Raw genomic sequence first — 13,680 nt, 5'->3', positions numbered from 1 at the left:
TTCCTCGACTCCCTGCGAGAAAGCAATCCCGGAGCCACATAACTTAAGTATCCATTTCTAGTTGTATTAGACCAAGATATAAGTCTGAACGTCCATTACCGTGGACACAGTATTCGAATAAAGATCTTCCCTGCAGGGGTGCACCACGTTACCCAACACGCTCGATCACTCTGGCTGGACACACCTTTCTAGGGTCAATGCCCGGCCTCGGAAGATCAACACGTCGTAGCCCTACCTAGGCTCAGCAGAGAGGTCCCCGCTGGTCTACATCCTAAGCACTCTGGGGTCTGGGCCCATCACACGTTGCACTCCGGGTCGTTGCGAGCAGGGCGGACCAGGCTCCACCACTACAGGATGGTGCCGGCCCAGCCATGCCGCAATGCTGAACTGGACATCTGACAAAGCTTCGGCTGATACTGCGACGTCGAGGCCCATATCTATTCTCGCGTGGTGGTTAGTGCGTAAAGGCCAAAGGCCAACTCAGAACAAATACCCAAACCTGTTAGTGCATTGGGGGCTCGCGGAGACGAGCAGAGACTCACGATAATGTGACCCCGTCTCCCCGTCTTGAGGAAATACGGCAAGGGCAAGCCCAGCCCACTCGAGGGCTGCCTGACTTCCCGGCTGTGCCTCGTAACCATCTTGCGGGTGCTCTCCGGGCCCGCCCGACTTTCACCAAGGTCTCCAGTAAAGTCAAGGTAACCGTGTGTCCAAACATCAAGGGGAAAACCCAAGGAATCACCCTCGGAGGATTCCACTCGATGTAATCATCAAGGTGAACGTAAGAGGGACCACCCTCGAGGTTCACACTTGAGGTGTTGAACGACAGAGCCGTATCGGGAATGGTGTAAGAGGAAATCACCCTCGATGACCACGACTGAATAGCTACACTACAGAATTATCATCAGGAGTGCGTTATGGGGGATCACCCTCGGCACTCGATAGTAGTTCTGCAGAGTCGAGCAACAAAAGGGGCATGATGTGATGTGAGGTGTCGGGCTCTGGTCGTTGATCACGTAGATCGAGTCGTCGATGATGAAGCAGGGGCAACAAGGACGGGTCACTGATGGATCACTATCCAACCTATACTAAGCAGTTTAGGATAAGCAGGTAAGGTACAACAGCTGGTACAAAAGCAGGCCATGCATCAGAATAGGAGCAATCAATAACAGTAGCAAAATCTAATGCAAGCATGAGAGAATGGAATGGGCGATATCGGGATGATCAAAGGGGGGGCTTGCCTAGTTGCTCAGACAAGAAGAAGGGGTCGTCGTCGACGTAGTTGATCACAGCGGCATCAGCGGCAGTCTCGGGGTCTACGGGAGAGAAGAGGGGGGAGAAACAGTAAATACATAGCAAGCAAGAGCATAACAGGACAACAGACAGAGCTAGACGTGTTCTAACACGGTGCTACACGTTACCGGTGAAGGGGGATAACATCCGGGAATGTCTCCCCAGGTTTAGCATTTTCGGACAAATGAAACGGAGGGGAAAAGTTGCATGTTCAGGTAGTTAGGGGCATGTGGCAGACGAACAGATCGCGTATTCGGATTCGTCTCGTCGTTCTGAGCAACTTTCATGTAGAAAACTTTTTCATCCGAGTTACGGATTATTTTATATGATTTTTCAAAGATTTAAACAATATTCTGAAATTAGTTTTAATTCAAAAATACAGGTTAAATGCTAGGTGCACCCAGCTCTGTGTACACAACAGTGTACCAGAAGCTGACAGGTGGGCCTGGGGGTCCCAGTTGACCAGTCAACGTTTGACTGGTCAACAGGGGGTGGGGCCCCCTGTCAATGTCACATTGACTTAAACTAAACAGATTAATTAACTTAACAGATGATTAGGTTAATTAAGTCAATATAATCACCCAGCTCTGTGTACACAACAGTGTACCAGAAGCTGACAGGTGGGCCTGGGGGTCCCAGTTGACCAGTCAACGTTTGACTGGTCAACAGGGGGTGGGGCCCCCTGTCAATGTCACATTGACTTAAACTAAACAGATTAATTAACTTAACAGATGATTAGGTTAATTAAGTCAATATAATCAGGTTAATTAATTAATTTAATAATTAATTAACATATTTTAATATATTTTTTGGTTTCTTTTTTATTCTAAAAAAGGGGGGGTTGGGCCCCATCTGTCACTGGCTCAGAGCCATAGCACGGCACGGGCACGCGGGTACCAGGGCGCGAGCGCCCGTGGGCAGCCGACGGAGGCCACAGCGAGGCCTGGCCTGGCGCGCGCGGCCGGCCGGAGCTGGCTCGGCCGGGGCCAGTCGGCGCCGGCGAGCGGGGCTGCAGGGCAGGGGCAGCGCGGCGCGTGGGCGGAGGACGCAGGCGAGGCGCGCGGCAGGTCAAGGAGTGACAAGCCGCAGCTGGTAGCAGCAGAATAACAGCAGCGACAGCACTGGGTAGCGCGGCGGCGCACGAACGGCGGCGGCGAGCGGCGACAGGCAACGGCGACGCGGAGCGCGTAGGCCAAGGCAGAGGAGCGGGAAGGGGGAAGAGGGGAGCGTGCTCACAGCGGAGCGTAGGGGAGTGGCAGTGGGCTCGGGGTGGCGATGTCGAGGGCGTCGGCGTCGGGTGGCGGCGACGTCGGGGCGGTGCCGACGACGACGGCGTCGGGAACGCTGGGGGTGGTCGAAGGCGGAGACGGGCGGTGCTGGCAAACGGCGACGGCGAGGCGGACACCGGGCGTCGAGCGACCGCGATGGGCGTCCACGGTCGCCAGGGGCAGGGCGACGCAGTCGAGCCCCGATCCAGAAGGGGATCGGGGGAGTGGGGGGAAGTGCGTGGGGAGTGGGGAGATATTTTCGGGCTACGGTGAGGGAGTGGGGGGGGGGGGGTTATGCAGGGGGGTGAGGGGGCCGTGTGGGTCGGCCTGGGGGTTACGGGCCGAGGCCCAGTGAGGGATGGGGGCCTCTCCTCTTTTCTTTTTCTTATTTTTTTTATTTGCCTCTGTTTCCTATTTAAAAGAGCTACTGAATTATTTTTGTTAAATGTGGCACTTTGCACAAAAATAGATAGGAACAAAGTGAAGTTGCATAAAAAGTTTGGGGTCAAAAGGAGTTGGCTAACCATTTTTAGAAATTGGAAAGGCCAATTTAATTATTGTTGGACCACAAGATAAAATCCTAGGGGCATTTTGGGAACTCAAATGAGGTTGGTTCCAACATGACAAATATCCAGGGATTATTTGCCACACTTTGAACATTTTAGTTTTCATGTTTGGCAATTTGAATTTTGGACTTTGATTTGAATTTGAAATTTGAACCGGTTTCGAACCAATGTGAGTTTAACAACAGTAATCATGATGATGTGGCATCATTAAGAGGGAATTACTGTAGCTTAATTATCCGGGCGTCACATTGATGACGACAATCAAGATGATAGTCACGGTCACAACGACTATGCCAACGATGAGGATGTCGACAGCGTGGATGCCAACAATCCGGCATCTACCACGCCCAGGACTCAGCCGTCTTCCTCAAGTGCATCGACGCCGACAAAATTTGTGTCGCCTCCTTCACAAGCCACAACGGATTCTTCCGGGCCTCGTCGCTACAAGACCCTCAAGAAAGTCTACAAGTACGAAAAGCCAGTTAGGCTCGAGTACTCCGATTTGTGTTTACTCGGAGTTGAGGAGCCGGCGAACTTCGTAGAGGTGAGAAAAATTTCAAGTTGGATGCACGCCATGGATGAGGAGATGAAGGCGATCGAGAGCAATGGCACGTGGACTTTGGTAACCCGACCTCCGAACCAAAAGGTGATAGGTTTGAAGTGGGTTTACAAGTTAAAGAAGGACACGAAGGATGCCATTGTGAAGTACAAGGCAAGACTCGTTGCAAAGGGCTACGTACAACGTCAAGGAGTTGACTATGAGGAGGTGTTTGCACCGGTTGCTCGAATCAAGACGGTGAGAGTGCTCCTAGCTTTGGCAGCACAAGAGGATTGGAAGGTTCATCATATGGATGTTAAATCCGCTTTCCTCAACGGTGACCTCACAGAAGAAGTGTACATGGAACAACCCCTCGGCTACGAGAAGAAAGAAGAAGAAGGGAAAGTTTACAAGCTCAAGAAGGCACTTTACGAGCTGAAGCAAGCGCCAAGAGCTTGGAACTCAAAGTTGGACCGAAGTTTGGTCTCACTCGAGTTCAAAAGATGTTCCCTCGGGGATCCGATAGACACGGTACTAAGCACCGAAGAACAGGTGAAGGTTCAAGAAGCGACCAATGAGGAGTGTTGCCGTCAAGCTATGAAGGAGCTAATGGCAGCAAAGACGGTCCCTGAAATGCTACGAAGAATGGCAGATGCAATGCCTAGGATATTGCTTATGAGTAGTAGTCATCGCATTTAGGATCCAGGTCGCACCGAGGAGGCGAGGACGTCATGTTTAGGGGGTGAATATTGGGATAAACCTGACGTCCGAGTATAGATGTGTGTACGTATCCGAGTAATACTCCTAAGTAAGAACCGACTAGGTTAGCTTGGGCTGTTTAGCTCCTTTATATTTTTTTTTTGAAACTGGGCAAAAGATTTGCCACTTTCATTGATTAAGAAGAAGGTTTAGAATTTTTGGCCAAAGGCCGAATTACAAAGACATCACTCTCGCGGCACTACAGTAATTAAATATTTGGCCCCTGCAAGGCACCAACACTTTGAAACATCTTTGATTCTTGCAACAAGAACCCCAACCGGCACCGCGGTGTTACGGAAGACGCGTGCATTCCTCTCGTTCCAAATTTCCCATGAGATAAACCTGGTATATAAAGGAGCTATAAAGGAGGTATATAATATATAGCTCCTTTATATACCCATGTAGCCCCATACTATAACAACGAAAAGAAAGCAATACGAGCCTGTTGCGATCCATCGATTCGGTACCTCGTATCTGTTCCGCCGAGACTGCCGAAGTTAGCTGTCCACGTCTAAAGGAATCGATCAAGCTGCTTGCTAGCTTTGCACTACGTGTATGAGATCCTGGGTGATTTGATCTAGGGATCAAAAACCAACAGGAACGAGCAGAACGATCGGTGGTGGCACGCAGTTAGGGGGCCACGAGTTGTACCGCAAATAAATCCAGTGCAAAGACAACAAGAAAGTCGCGAGTTCTACACGGCACAAACCTCCTGTTCTTCCTCCTTGCGATTGTGTGAGTCCACAGAGAGAGAGAGAGAGGGGGGGAGAGAGAGAGATTTGCCAACGTGCAGTGAGTGCATACGGAAACCATGCAGCTTATATCTATTTTTCACCCTCTGCAAGTTTGTACTCCCTCCGTAAACTAATATAAAAGCGTTTAAATCACTAATTTTTTTTCAGGATATCGGTGGCTCAGAACCGAGCCGAGAATTGAACTGTGTGAGATAAAAAAATACTACTGGGCAAGGGTAACACGGAGGGGTTATGGGCTGTTGATACGTGCCTAGGGCCGACACGTGCGACTCCCGCTCTGACGCTAGGGCCGATACGTGCCTAGGGCCGACACGTGCGACTCGGCACGTGCAGCCCGTTACCGCTCTGACGCTAGGCGGGCGGCTACGGGTTGTCGGGATACAAGGCCACAACAGTTTGTGTTCAACGCGGAGCTGGATGAGACGCTGCAGTGGGCGGCGGCCGAGTCGAGGAACTGCCGTCGGGCGGCCGGAGACCATGAACAGGATCAGCCTCTTCACAGCTCAGGTTAAAACTAACTCATAGCGCAACTCCATCGCGTATAATTTTGTGATAGTCCATGACTCGGGAAATGTTCATAGGGTTTGGTAGAAGGAGCACCTATTTTTTCTTAGCTTATTCCACACATTGCGTGAGATATTAGGGATCAATAAGCAAAATTATTAATCAACAACGCTTTGAGCAGACCACTTGTTTAGGATTGGTCTGGGACTCCATGCGTGGGTAACGGATAAGAAATCCTAGTAATATATCACGAGTTCTGACATGAAGAAGATGCTTCCTTTTTGAAAATTAATTAGTGCAAGTAAGTATAGCAGAGTTCGCACAAAAACATAACAGAAAGGAAAACACCACATACGTGCCAGAAACATAAAATGAATCGATTACAGTTTATGAACAACAAACAGGGACACATTTGAGCATATCACCAAACTTTGACTAACCAGATGCAACAATAACTCAGTAGGAGTTTCCCTTTCACCGTCCAGATAAATGGATTAATTCTGACATCCCACCGGCATAACCAGACTGGAAGGAGTTCTCCTCGTTGCTTACTCCAGAAATTGTCAACTGAAATTGCCTTCGAATTTCAGCATCCATGGGGTTCATACTACTAGTTGAAGCAGAAACAGACAGCTTTTCGCTTGAAACTACTGGCAACAACTCTTTGAGCCTTGAAACAACCTCGGTCATGGTCGGCCTATGGATGGCCGCGTTTTCGACGCAGTTCATGGCGAGGTCTACCACACTCTGGAGAGAATTAGCATCGTACTGATCCAACAACCTCTTATCCACGATGTCATGAATATTGCCCATGGCAATCTTATGGCGTACCCAGTTTGGTAGATGAAAGGTTTGTGGCTCCATCAATACCGGGGGCTGGCTAGTGATGATCTCCAAAAGCACGATGCCGAAGCTATAGACATCTGTCTTGACTGTGAGTTGGAAAGTTGCATGGTACTCAGGGTCAAGGTAGCCAAGAGTGCCAGCAGCAACAGTAGATATGTGTGTGTGAGCATCATTAAAAGCGCGGGAAAGCCCAAAATCAGATATTATCCCCACCAGATTCTTGTCTAGAAGGATGTTGGGGGTCTTTACATCTCTGTGAACTATTGATGGGGTGCATGACTCGTGTAGATACTCCAGCCCTATAGTTTATTGAAGTTCATACTTAGTCAAAACAAGCATACATACATACAATACATGAAATAAATAAATAATCAAAATATGGACCTTGTGCAGCATCAAGTGCAATATGAAGTCGTTGTTCCCAATTCAAACTATAGTCATCTCCTGCATCAAGACATACGAGATTAATATAAGTTCCTTGATACGTGCATAGCATGTAAATATATGTTATTATTATTGGTACTACTACCATTACTACTACTACTACTACTACTACTACTACTTCTACCACCACTACAACCACTACTACTACCACCACCACCACCACAATTATTACTATTATTGTTTTCATGTTGCACATATATTCAAGCTAACAAATTATGCACACTGCCTTAATGGTTGAGCATGGAACCAATTGATATATTAAGATCTTAAACCTACATAAAACTGAGCTTTGATATTCGAGAGGCGACTGATGCTTTTCCTTCTCTTTGTGGGAGTTTTTGTTATATCCAAATCAAATTAAGAAGAGAACCATCTATTACATTATTAGTTTAAAATTTTCCTCAGAGTTGATTTCTTTCTTGTTAGCTTTGAAAGATGCTTACAATTCCATCATATCATGGTTATGACTCTAGGAGTGTAACTATGCTTTCCTCAGTTTGTTAGCCACATATTTATGAACAATTAATTGAACATTCCATGGTTGTGACTTCAAGAATGTGCAGCTAGGGCCTTAATTCTTACTATATCATCTACATATACACAGTAAATTAGGTCCACCAACTCAAATGCATTTACTCAAAGTAACAATAACAGTCTAGGCAACTCAAATGCATTTACTTATGGACATGTCCTATGATTTTTTATATTACTCTACAAAACAGCATATATTCATATAATTTGAGAAGTACTTGTATCCCAAGGGTTAATTAGACCATGTGGTCAAGGTGTCTGTTTTGGTTGTTTGTTCTGGAGGAATTAAAACCCTGAATTTGTCAACCTTCATTTTAGATTTTACCGATTTTAGGTTTCGCTGAAGGTTAAAATTTATTGATTTAGATGACAAACAATATCTATACAAATTTAACTACAACCTAACAAGTCAACAATGTTTGATATAAACATTAATAAAAGGTATAAATTAATAAACAAACCTCCTCTTATGAGCTGTTGAAGATTCCCTCTTGACATGAAGTCATAAATGAGAGCGAGGCACTTCTTGTTTTGGCAATATCCTTTCAAAGTCACAAGATTCTTGTGATGAACTTTGGACAAGGTTTGTACCTGTGGGAATACATATAGTTACCAAACATACAAGCCAATTGCATTTATTGCGTATGGACTACATAAAGGGTATATTTATCTTGCTCATTTATTGTATATGGTCTATTGAAGAATCCATGATTTGACCATGTTGGTTTCGTGTTATACCTCAGGGAGGAAGTCTGTTGAGTCCTCTATTGATGTTTCCATCAGCACCTTAACAGCTACTTCATCACCATTTTCCAGTTTGCCATGATAAACAATACCAAAACCTCCTTTTCCAATGATTGATTGGAAGTCATTTGTTATGAGCTTGAGCTCTACGTATGTGAATCGTCTGATGTCAACATGTAGGGAAGTTTCCTCTTCATACATGGCATAATCCTCATGGTCTGACTTCCCTGGATAGTCAAGAAGTTACGTTACATGAAAGTTTAGGTATGAATTTGTTGTCTAATGTCTACCTAATTTTATTGCAGCAACCAAAGGGGATTTTAGAGCGTAAAAGTTATATTTTACCTTTCCAGCATAACTTCCAGATTATGCACATCAATACTATGAGGGATACCAGTACCACAGGAACCGTCACTGCAATAACCATTGTTTGTATGGCATTCTTATTCTTATTTGAGCAGTATGTATCTTTGACTTTTGAGCATATGGGGTTGCCTTCCAATCTTGTGACACAAATGCACAACATATCTATAAATAATCTCTCAAACATATTAGCTGCAACGGCTCTACAAAATTATGATTGTAACATACTTCCCTTTTCTAGCACGACTAACCCTCTAATAGTTCTTATAAGGACATCCAACCTCTAAATTAACAGACTGCATGGTTTTCAAATCGCATCCCATTATGAATAGGTCATCATCTTCCTCTCATGTTGAAGGCTCACAAATGATAAATCATTTTGTAGTTACTAGATGCTAGTATATGTTACTTGGGTACGTTTGGATGAATAAGAACTGCAAAAGTACGACTATTTTGTGGCAGACTAATTGGGTGCCACACAACTTAGTTGCATTTGACGGGAGTTTATGCATATAGCTGGTTGAGCTATGGAAGTGTGTTGCTGCACAAGTAGAAAGTGAGCATGTGTAGCTCTTGTTTGGGAAGGCGTGCCAAAGAAACATAATGTGTTTCTACCAATAATTTATATAATATTTGCAACTATTGTTCCTAAATGCCCATTATTTCTGTCATAATGAACCTTGGGTTGAGCCTATTGGTGTGTTTTTCAGCTTGATCAGAAATATAAATATATCAACGAATTGCACAATACAGCACGGCAAACCTTAATTCAAGCAAACCAGCCTGAAATCTTCGAAGAATAGAATCAGGGATTGGCCCAACGAGCTGGTTGTTTGACAAGTTGCTGGAAAATAATATTTAAAATTATTCACGTGAAATCAATATCATCAACCAAATATGCATTCAGACTTACAGAATTTTGAGTGACTTTAGTTGATAGTCTGGAATAGCTCCCGTCAAATTGTTGTGTGATAAATCCCTATATAGGTTTTGTGCTTAGGGTAAAAAATATGCCAACATAATCGCAATAACTGTCTAGCATATCATAATATTGTGGTAAGTACCACTTACATGTATACTAGTGATACCATGTTCATCAAAGATACGGCTAATCCACCTTTCAATCCACTCGCAGAGAGATTTCTGCGAAAGCAACTCATGTTACAACAAGTTCTATTAATCTAGTGATTTCATCGAGCTGACATATATTTTCAAGATTATGTAAGCTTATTTCTGTGGTCAAGGTTTACAATAAATTACATGTTCTTCTTTTCTAATAAATTATCTGTGTTATAAAGATCTTTGCCGGTAAGAAACAGGACCAAGGGTCTGTATAGTTAAATATTTATACATAACATATATTTGGAGAAACACTTAAGTCAGGAGGGGGCTTTTGTGGAGCATTAAACTTATGCATTAAAATTGTTAAAAAATTAAACTCCAATGCTTTAATTTCAAATGTATATTGTATTATGTTCTTACACTGAAACAATCCTTGGATTCTGGTTGCTCTTTGAGTAGTCGCAAGTCAAACCTTCCCAGGAATATTCTCTTGGGGAGCACGGATCTCCATTCCAGTTTACCCGTGTCAAATTGTAGTGGTTCTTGACTTCTTTCATGTAATTGACTACAATAGGAAAAACACAGAAAAATATGAACCCGGAATAAAAAACATGTATATGTTGGTTATAGGGCTTATATGTATTAAAAAGACGAAAACATTAACTTAAGTAGTTGTGTTATATGAGGGCATGCTTTCCATTTTCGAGATTGGACTTCTAAAGATAGAGGTTGGTCTTCAAGGTTTGGATTTCCTCGGGGTGTCTCCGTGTATACAAGGAGATACCTGCCATGAATGAAGTATACTGGAAGTTACCCTAACTTCTCCCATCTCTCCCCTTTCCCTAGCCAAAGCATCTCCAACAGCCTAGGCGGTAGGTCATAATAACAATTTGCAAAGTTATTTCAGATGCAAGTATTTATCTTTTCATATAATTGAATAAATTGTATGAATTCATTCCTCAACTATGGTCTTGGCCATGGCTCATTGGCAATTTGACCTTTATATTCTGGTTTACTCAACTAGTGAGCCCACCGGCTGATGAACTTGTTTCTACTAGTTTAGTGCAGATCGTGACAATACCAAATGGAGTCGAGAATCTTTGGGGGCCTACACAGTGATATCCCGGTCATTAACATTTCTTTATAAACGCGTGTATGCAGCTGGAGGTGCTATTCAAGCAACTGAATAAATTGCATCACGATCATATGAATCTGTCATGCATATACGTACTAAATGACAAGTGTGTAATGAACGTGCAGTATATACATCAGCTTACCATCTTCCGAGTCAGTAGTGAGGTTATCCATCCGAACGAGGGAGTAGGACTCGAACGCGTTGATCAATGGCTTGAGTGTCGAGCTGACCGTCTTGTTCAGGAGGAAGGATGCATTTGGGTTGCGCAAGAACCGGCCGTTCTGGTGCATGCTGTCCACCTGGAATCGTGAAGGGGAGAAATCTGAGAAGAGCAATTCGCCGGCACTGTAGATGTCGAACCTCCTGTTTGGGTTGCTCCCATTGATCTCGGCAAAGTGAAAGATTGGGAGAAGCTGCATGTTCTTAGTGTCTATATTGGGACCTTCTGGTGGGGTGATGATTATCCTGGACCTGGAGAAGTTCATGTCTACTGTCAAGGCATTCTGCATGATGACCGACGGTATATTGAAGAAGTTGTTGCCCGGGAGGCTCTCCACTTTATTGGTAGTGCTCAGGATGACCCCGGGGTAGGATGTGGAGTCGCTTTCCCAGATGCGGTCATAATTATCTGTTGGATACCTAATTAATTGGACACAAGTGTTAGAATACATATGGGTTTGAGTTAGAGATAAGAAGATAGAGATATAATTAGTTTAAACATGCAATGTCTTGTCTTGTACTCAAAGTCTCTACCCCACCATGTACTTCTATATATAACTTATATGAGGGTCGGATCAATATAACAGAACAACACAACAAATATTAGCAATCCTATAATTGCAACAACAAGGACACAAACAAGACAGATAAATAGGTAGCACGGTACAGTTTGGCATTTACTTACAAGTTGTATTAAGATTTAATTACTACTATTAGTTTTTGTTAGAAGAAATTGCAGGATAAAGGAAAAAAGCAGCAAACACTATATGTGCATTAAGCTAGCAAACTGAATCGAAAACCATTTGCAGACACAACTTATATCTACTCCAATATTATTATGGACGGACCTTGTGATAGAGTCGGCGACGTTGCCAAATCTGGTTCGAGCCAAAAGGCTGATTGAAACAGAAGTATTGACAAAAGGGTACATCGTATCTTCGAGTGGCCTTAGCTCCAACGAGGATATGAAGGGAATCCCTGAACCCAAGTTTACCAAGCAGACGGACAAGGAGTTGCTCGGAGCAACGGTGAGCAGCTCCTTCCATAGTATACTCGTGTGGTCCCAGTTTGTCAAGTTCACCGCCTCCCAGGAATTAACGCCGATATGGAGCCCAAACAGAAACAGCGACCCGTCCAGAGTCTTGTTCAACCCATCATAGTTGCCATAAGTAAACGTGGCTCTCAATAGATACTTCTTACCGATGGTGGATGGCAGTGTATAGCAATTCCTTGAGCCGTCAGGAAAGCTCATCAGGGTTTTTTGTTGCTCATTGAAGGGATCAGCCATAAACTTTTGAGATATCTGTTTTCTCATGCCACCCTCGACATATCCATCGTCAGGATCGAACCATAGCCCGGTGGCGCTGTCGTTGTAGGAACTGCTGTTTCTCAATCCACAGTCGATGCTTATGAACCCTATATATATACAATGGAGAATATGTATCAATTTCATGTGCTCCAACATCCAACGGTTTGGGATTGATTGATGCAAGATCACTAGCTGTGCACTGGATACTCAGAAGCTGATAATAATGTATGGATGTTCAGATTACCCGCAAAAAAAAAGATTACTGTAAAGCGAGATTTCTTTAAGTTGCATGTTAAAGTAAACACAACTGTACTGTATGCATTGCAGATGGAGCATAGCTTAAAGAACTGTAGGATCTACAACTGAAAAGCTCAGAGGATATGCTTGTGTTACCAGAAGAAGGAGGCTGGCCGTGGACTTGAATCATCGGGACCAGGTTGAGCAGCAGCGCCAAGATCCATGCCGGTTTGGTACTTGGCCAGCAAATGAAATTGATCACCATGGTTTCAAGCAAGAAACGGCGTACGTATCTCCTACAAGTGACTTGTGGGGTTAGTTATATAGCAGAGGAAATCAATTAGCAAGGTTTAGTGCTTGCTTCCCATGACTTGGCCTCGATTGGCACATGCGGTTAACGGTGCGAACAAAACTAAAGTTTTGTTCATCGGTAGGTGAACTTGTCTTGAAAGAAATGCAACTTGCATTAAACTAAGGAATTAATAGAGATGGTGCAACTTGACGTGGAATTTTGTTTCACTGTCTTTGCAATTTTCCGGCCAGCGTGGGCTTTGACCAACCATGCAACTCGGTCCAATAAGCTATAGCGAAAGCACACGTTGATATTTCGTTGAATCAGTTTGCTATGCTAGGTTAAAGGACAAACAAACTAAAGTTACAAGTCTAAAATAAAAGAAAAACATTCAAGAAGAAAGCCCACGATGCTAATGTAATCACAGAAGCAACTGGGAACGTACGTGGGAGCCATTAAGCCAATGATCATTTCTTAATCAGCAAAAAGACAGTCAAGTTGAACCCACGTGGTTAAGGGGCTGGTGCATCCGGAATCCTAATATAAAACACTTCGTTGGAAGGGTCTTGGCTGCGAGACATGCAAGCTGCCACATTCGAATCCCCTCCAACGTAAACAAATATCACAACCCCAAGCAAAACAATGTGCGGGAGCCATTTCACAACCCCAAGCAAAACAATGTGCGGGAGCCATTAAGCAAAGGATCGTTTCTTAATCAGCCCATGCGATTAAGAAACGATCCTAAGCAGACATATATATATATTTATGTTTCTCATTCAAAGCAGCCGACGCGAGCTTGACCAAGGCCTGGGAAT

At 44.2% G+C, this 13,680-nt stretch overlaps 1 protein-coding gene across 1 annotated transcript; it reads right to left on the bottom strand.

Annotated features, from left to right (window-relative positions):
- Positions 1 to 5,748: 5,748 nt before the first annotated feature.
- Positions 5,749 to 13,367, bottom strand: LOC109783863 (probable LRR receptor-like serine/threonine-protein kinase At1g51810). The gene is made up of 12 exons (XM_073500565.1): positions 12,730 to 13,367; positions 11,876 to 12,443; positions 10,951 to 11,447; positions 10,094 to 10,238; positions 9,683 to 9,754; positions 9,525 to 9,590; positions 9,375 to 9,455; positions 8,594 to 8,751; positions 8,243 to 8,475; positions 7,966 to 8,095; positions 6,914 to 6,973; positions 5,749 to 6,828 (listed from the first exon to the last, which is right to left on the bottom strand). Exons 1-12 carry the CDS (start codon positions 12,836 to 12,838, stop codon positions 6,158 to 6,160), a joined length of 2,790 nt encoding a protein of 929 aa, XP_073356666.1. The 5' UTR covers positions 12,839 to 13,367; the 3' UTR covers positions 5,749 to 6,157.
- Between the last annotated feature and the right edge of the window lie 313 nt (positions 13,368 to 13,680).

This window comes from Aegilops tauschii, chromosome 6 (assembly GCF_002575655.3).
Source record: "Aegilops tauschii subsp. strangulata cultivar AL8/78 chromosome 6, Aet v6.0, whole genome shotgun sequence".
NCBI lineage: Eukaryota > Viridiplantae > Streptophyta > Magnoliopsida > Poales > Poaceae > Aegilops > Aegilops tauschii.
The sequence above is the reverse complement of the archived record's forward strand: the minus strand, read 5'-3'. Positions and strand labels throughout refer to the sequence as shown.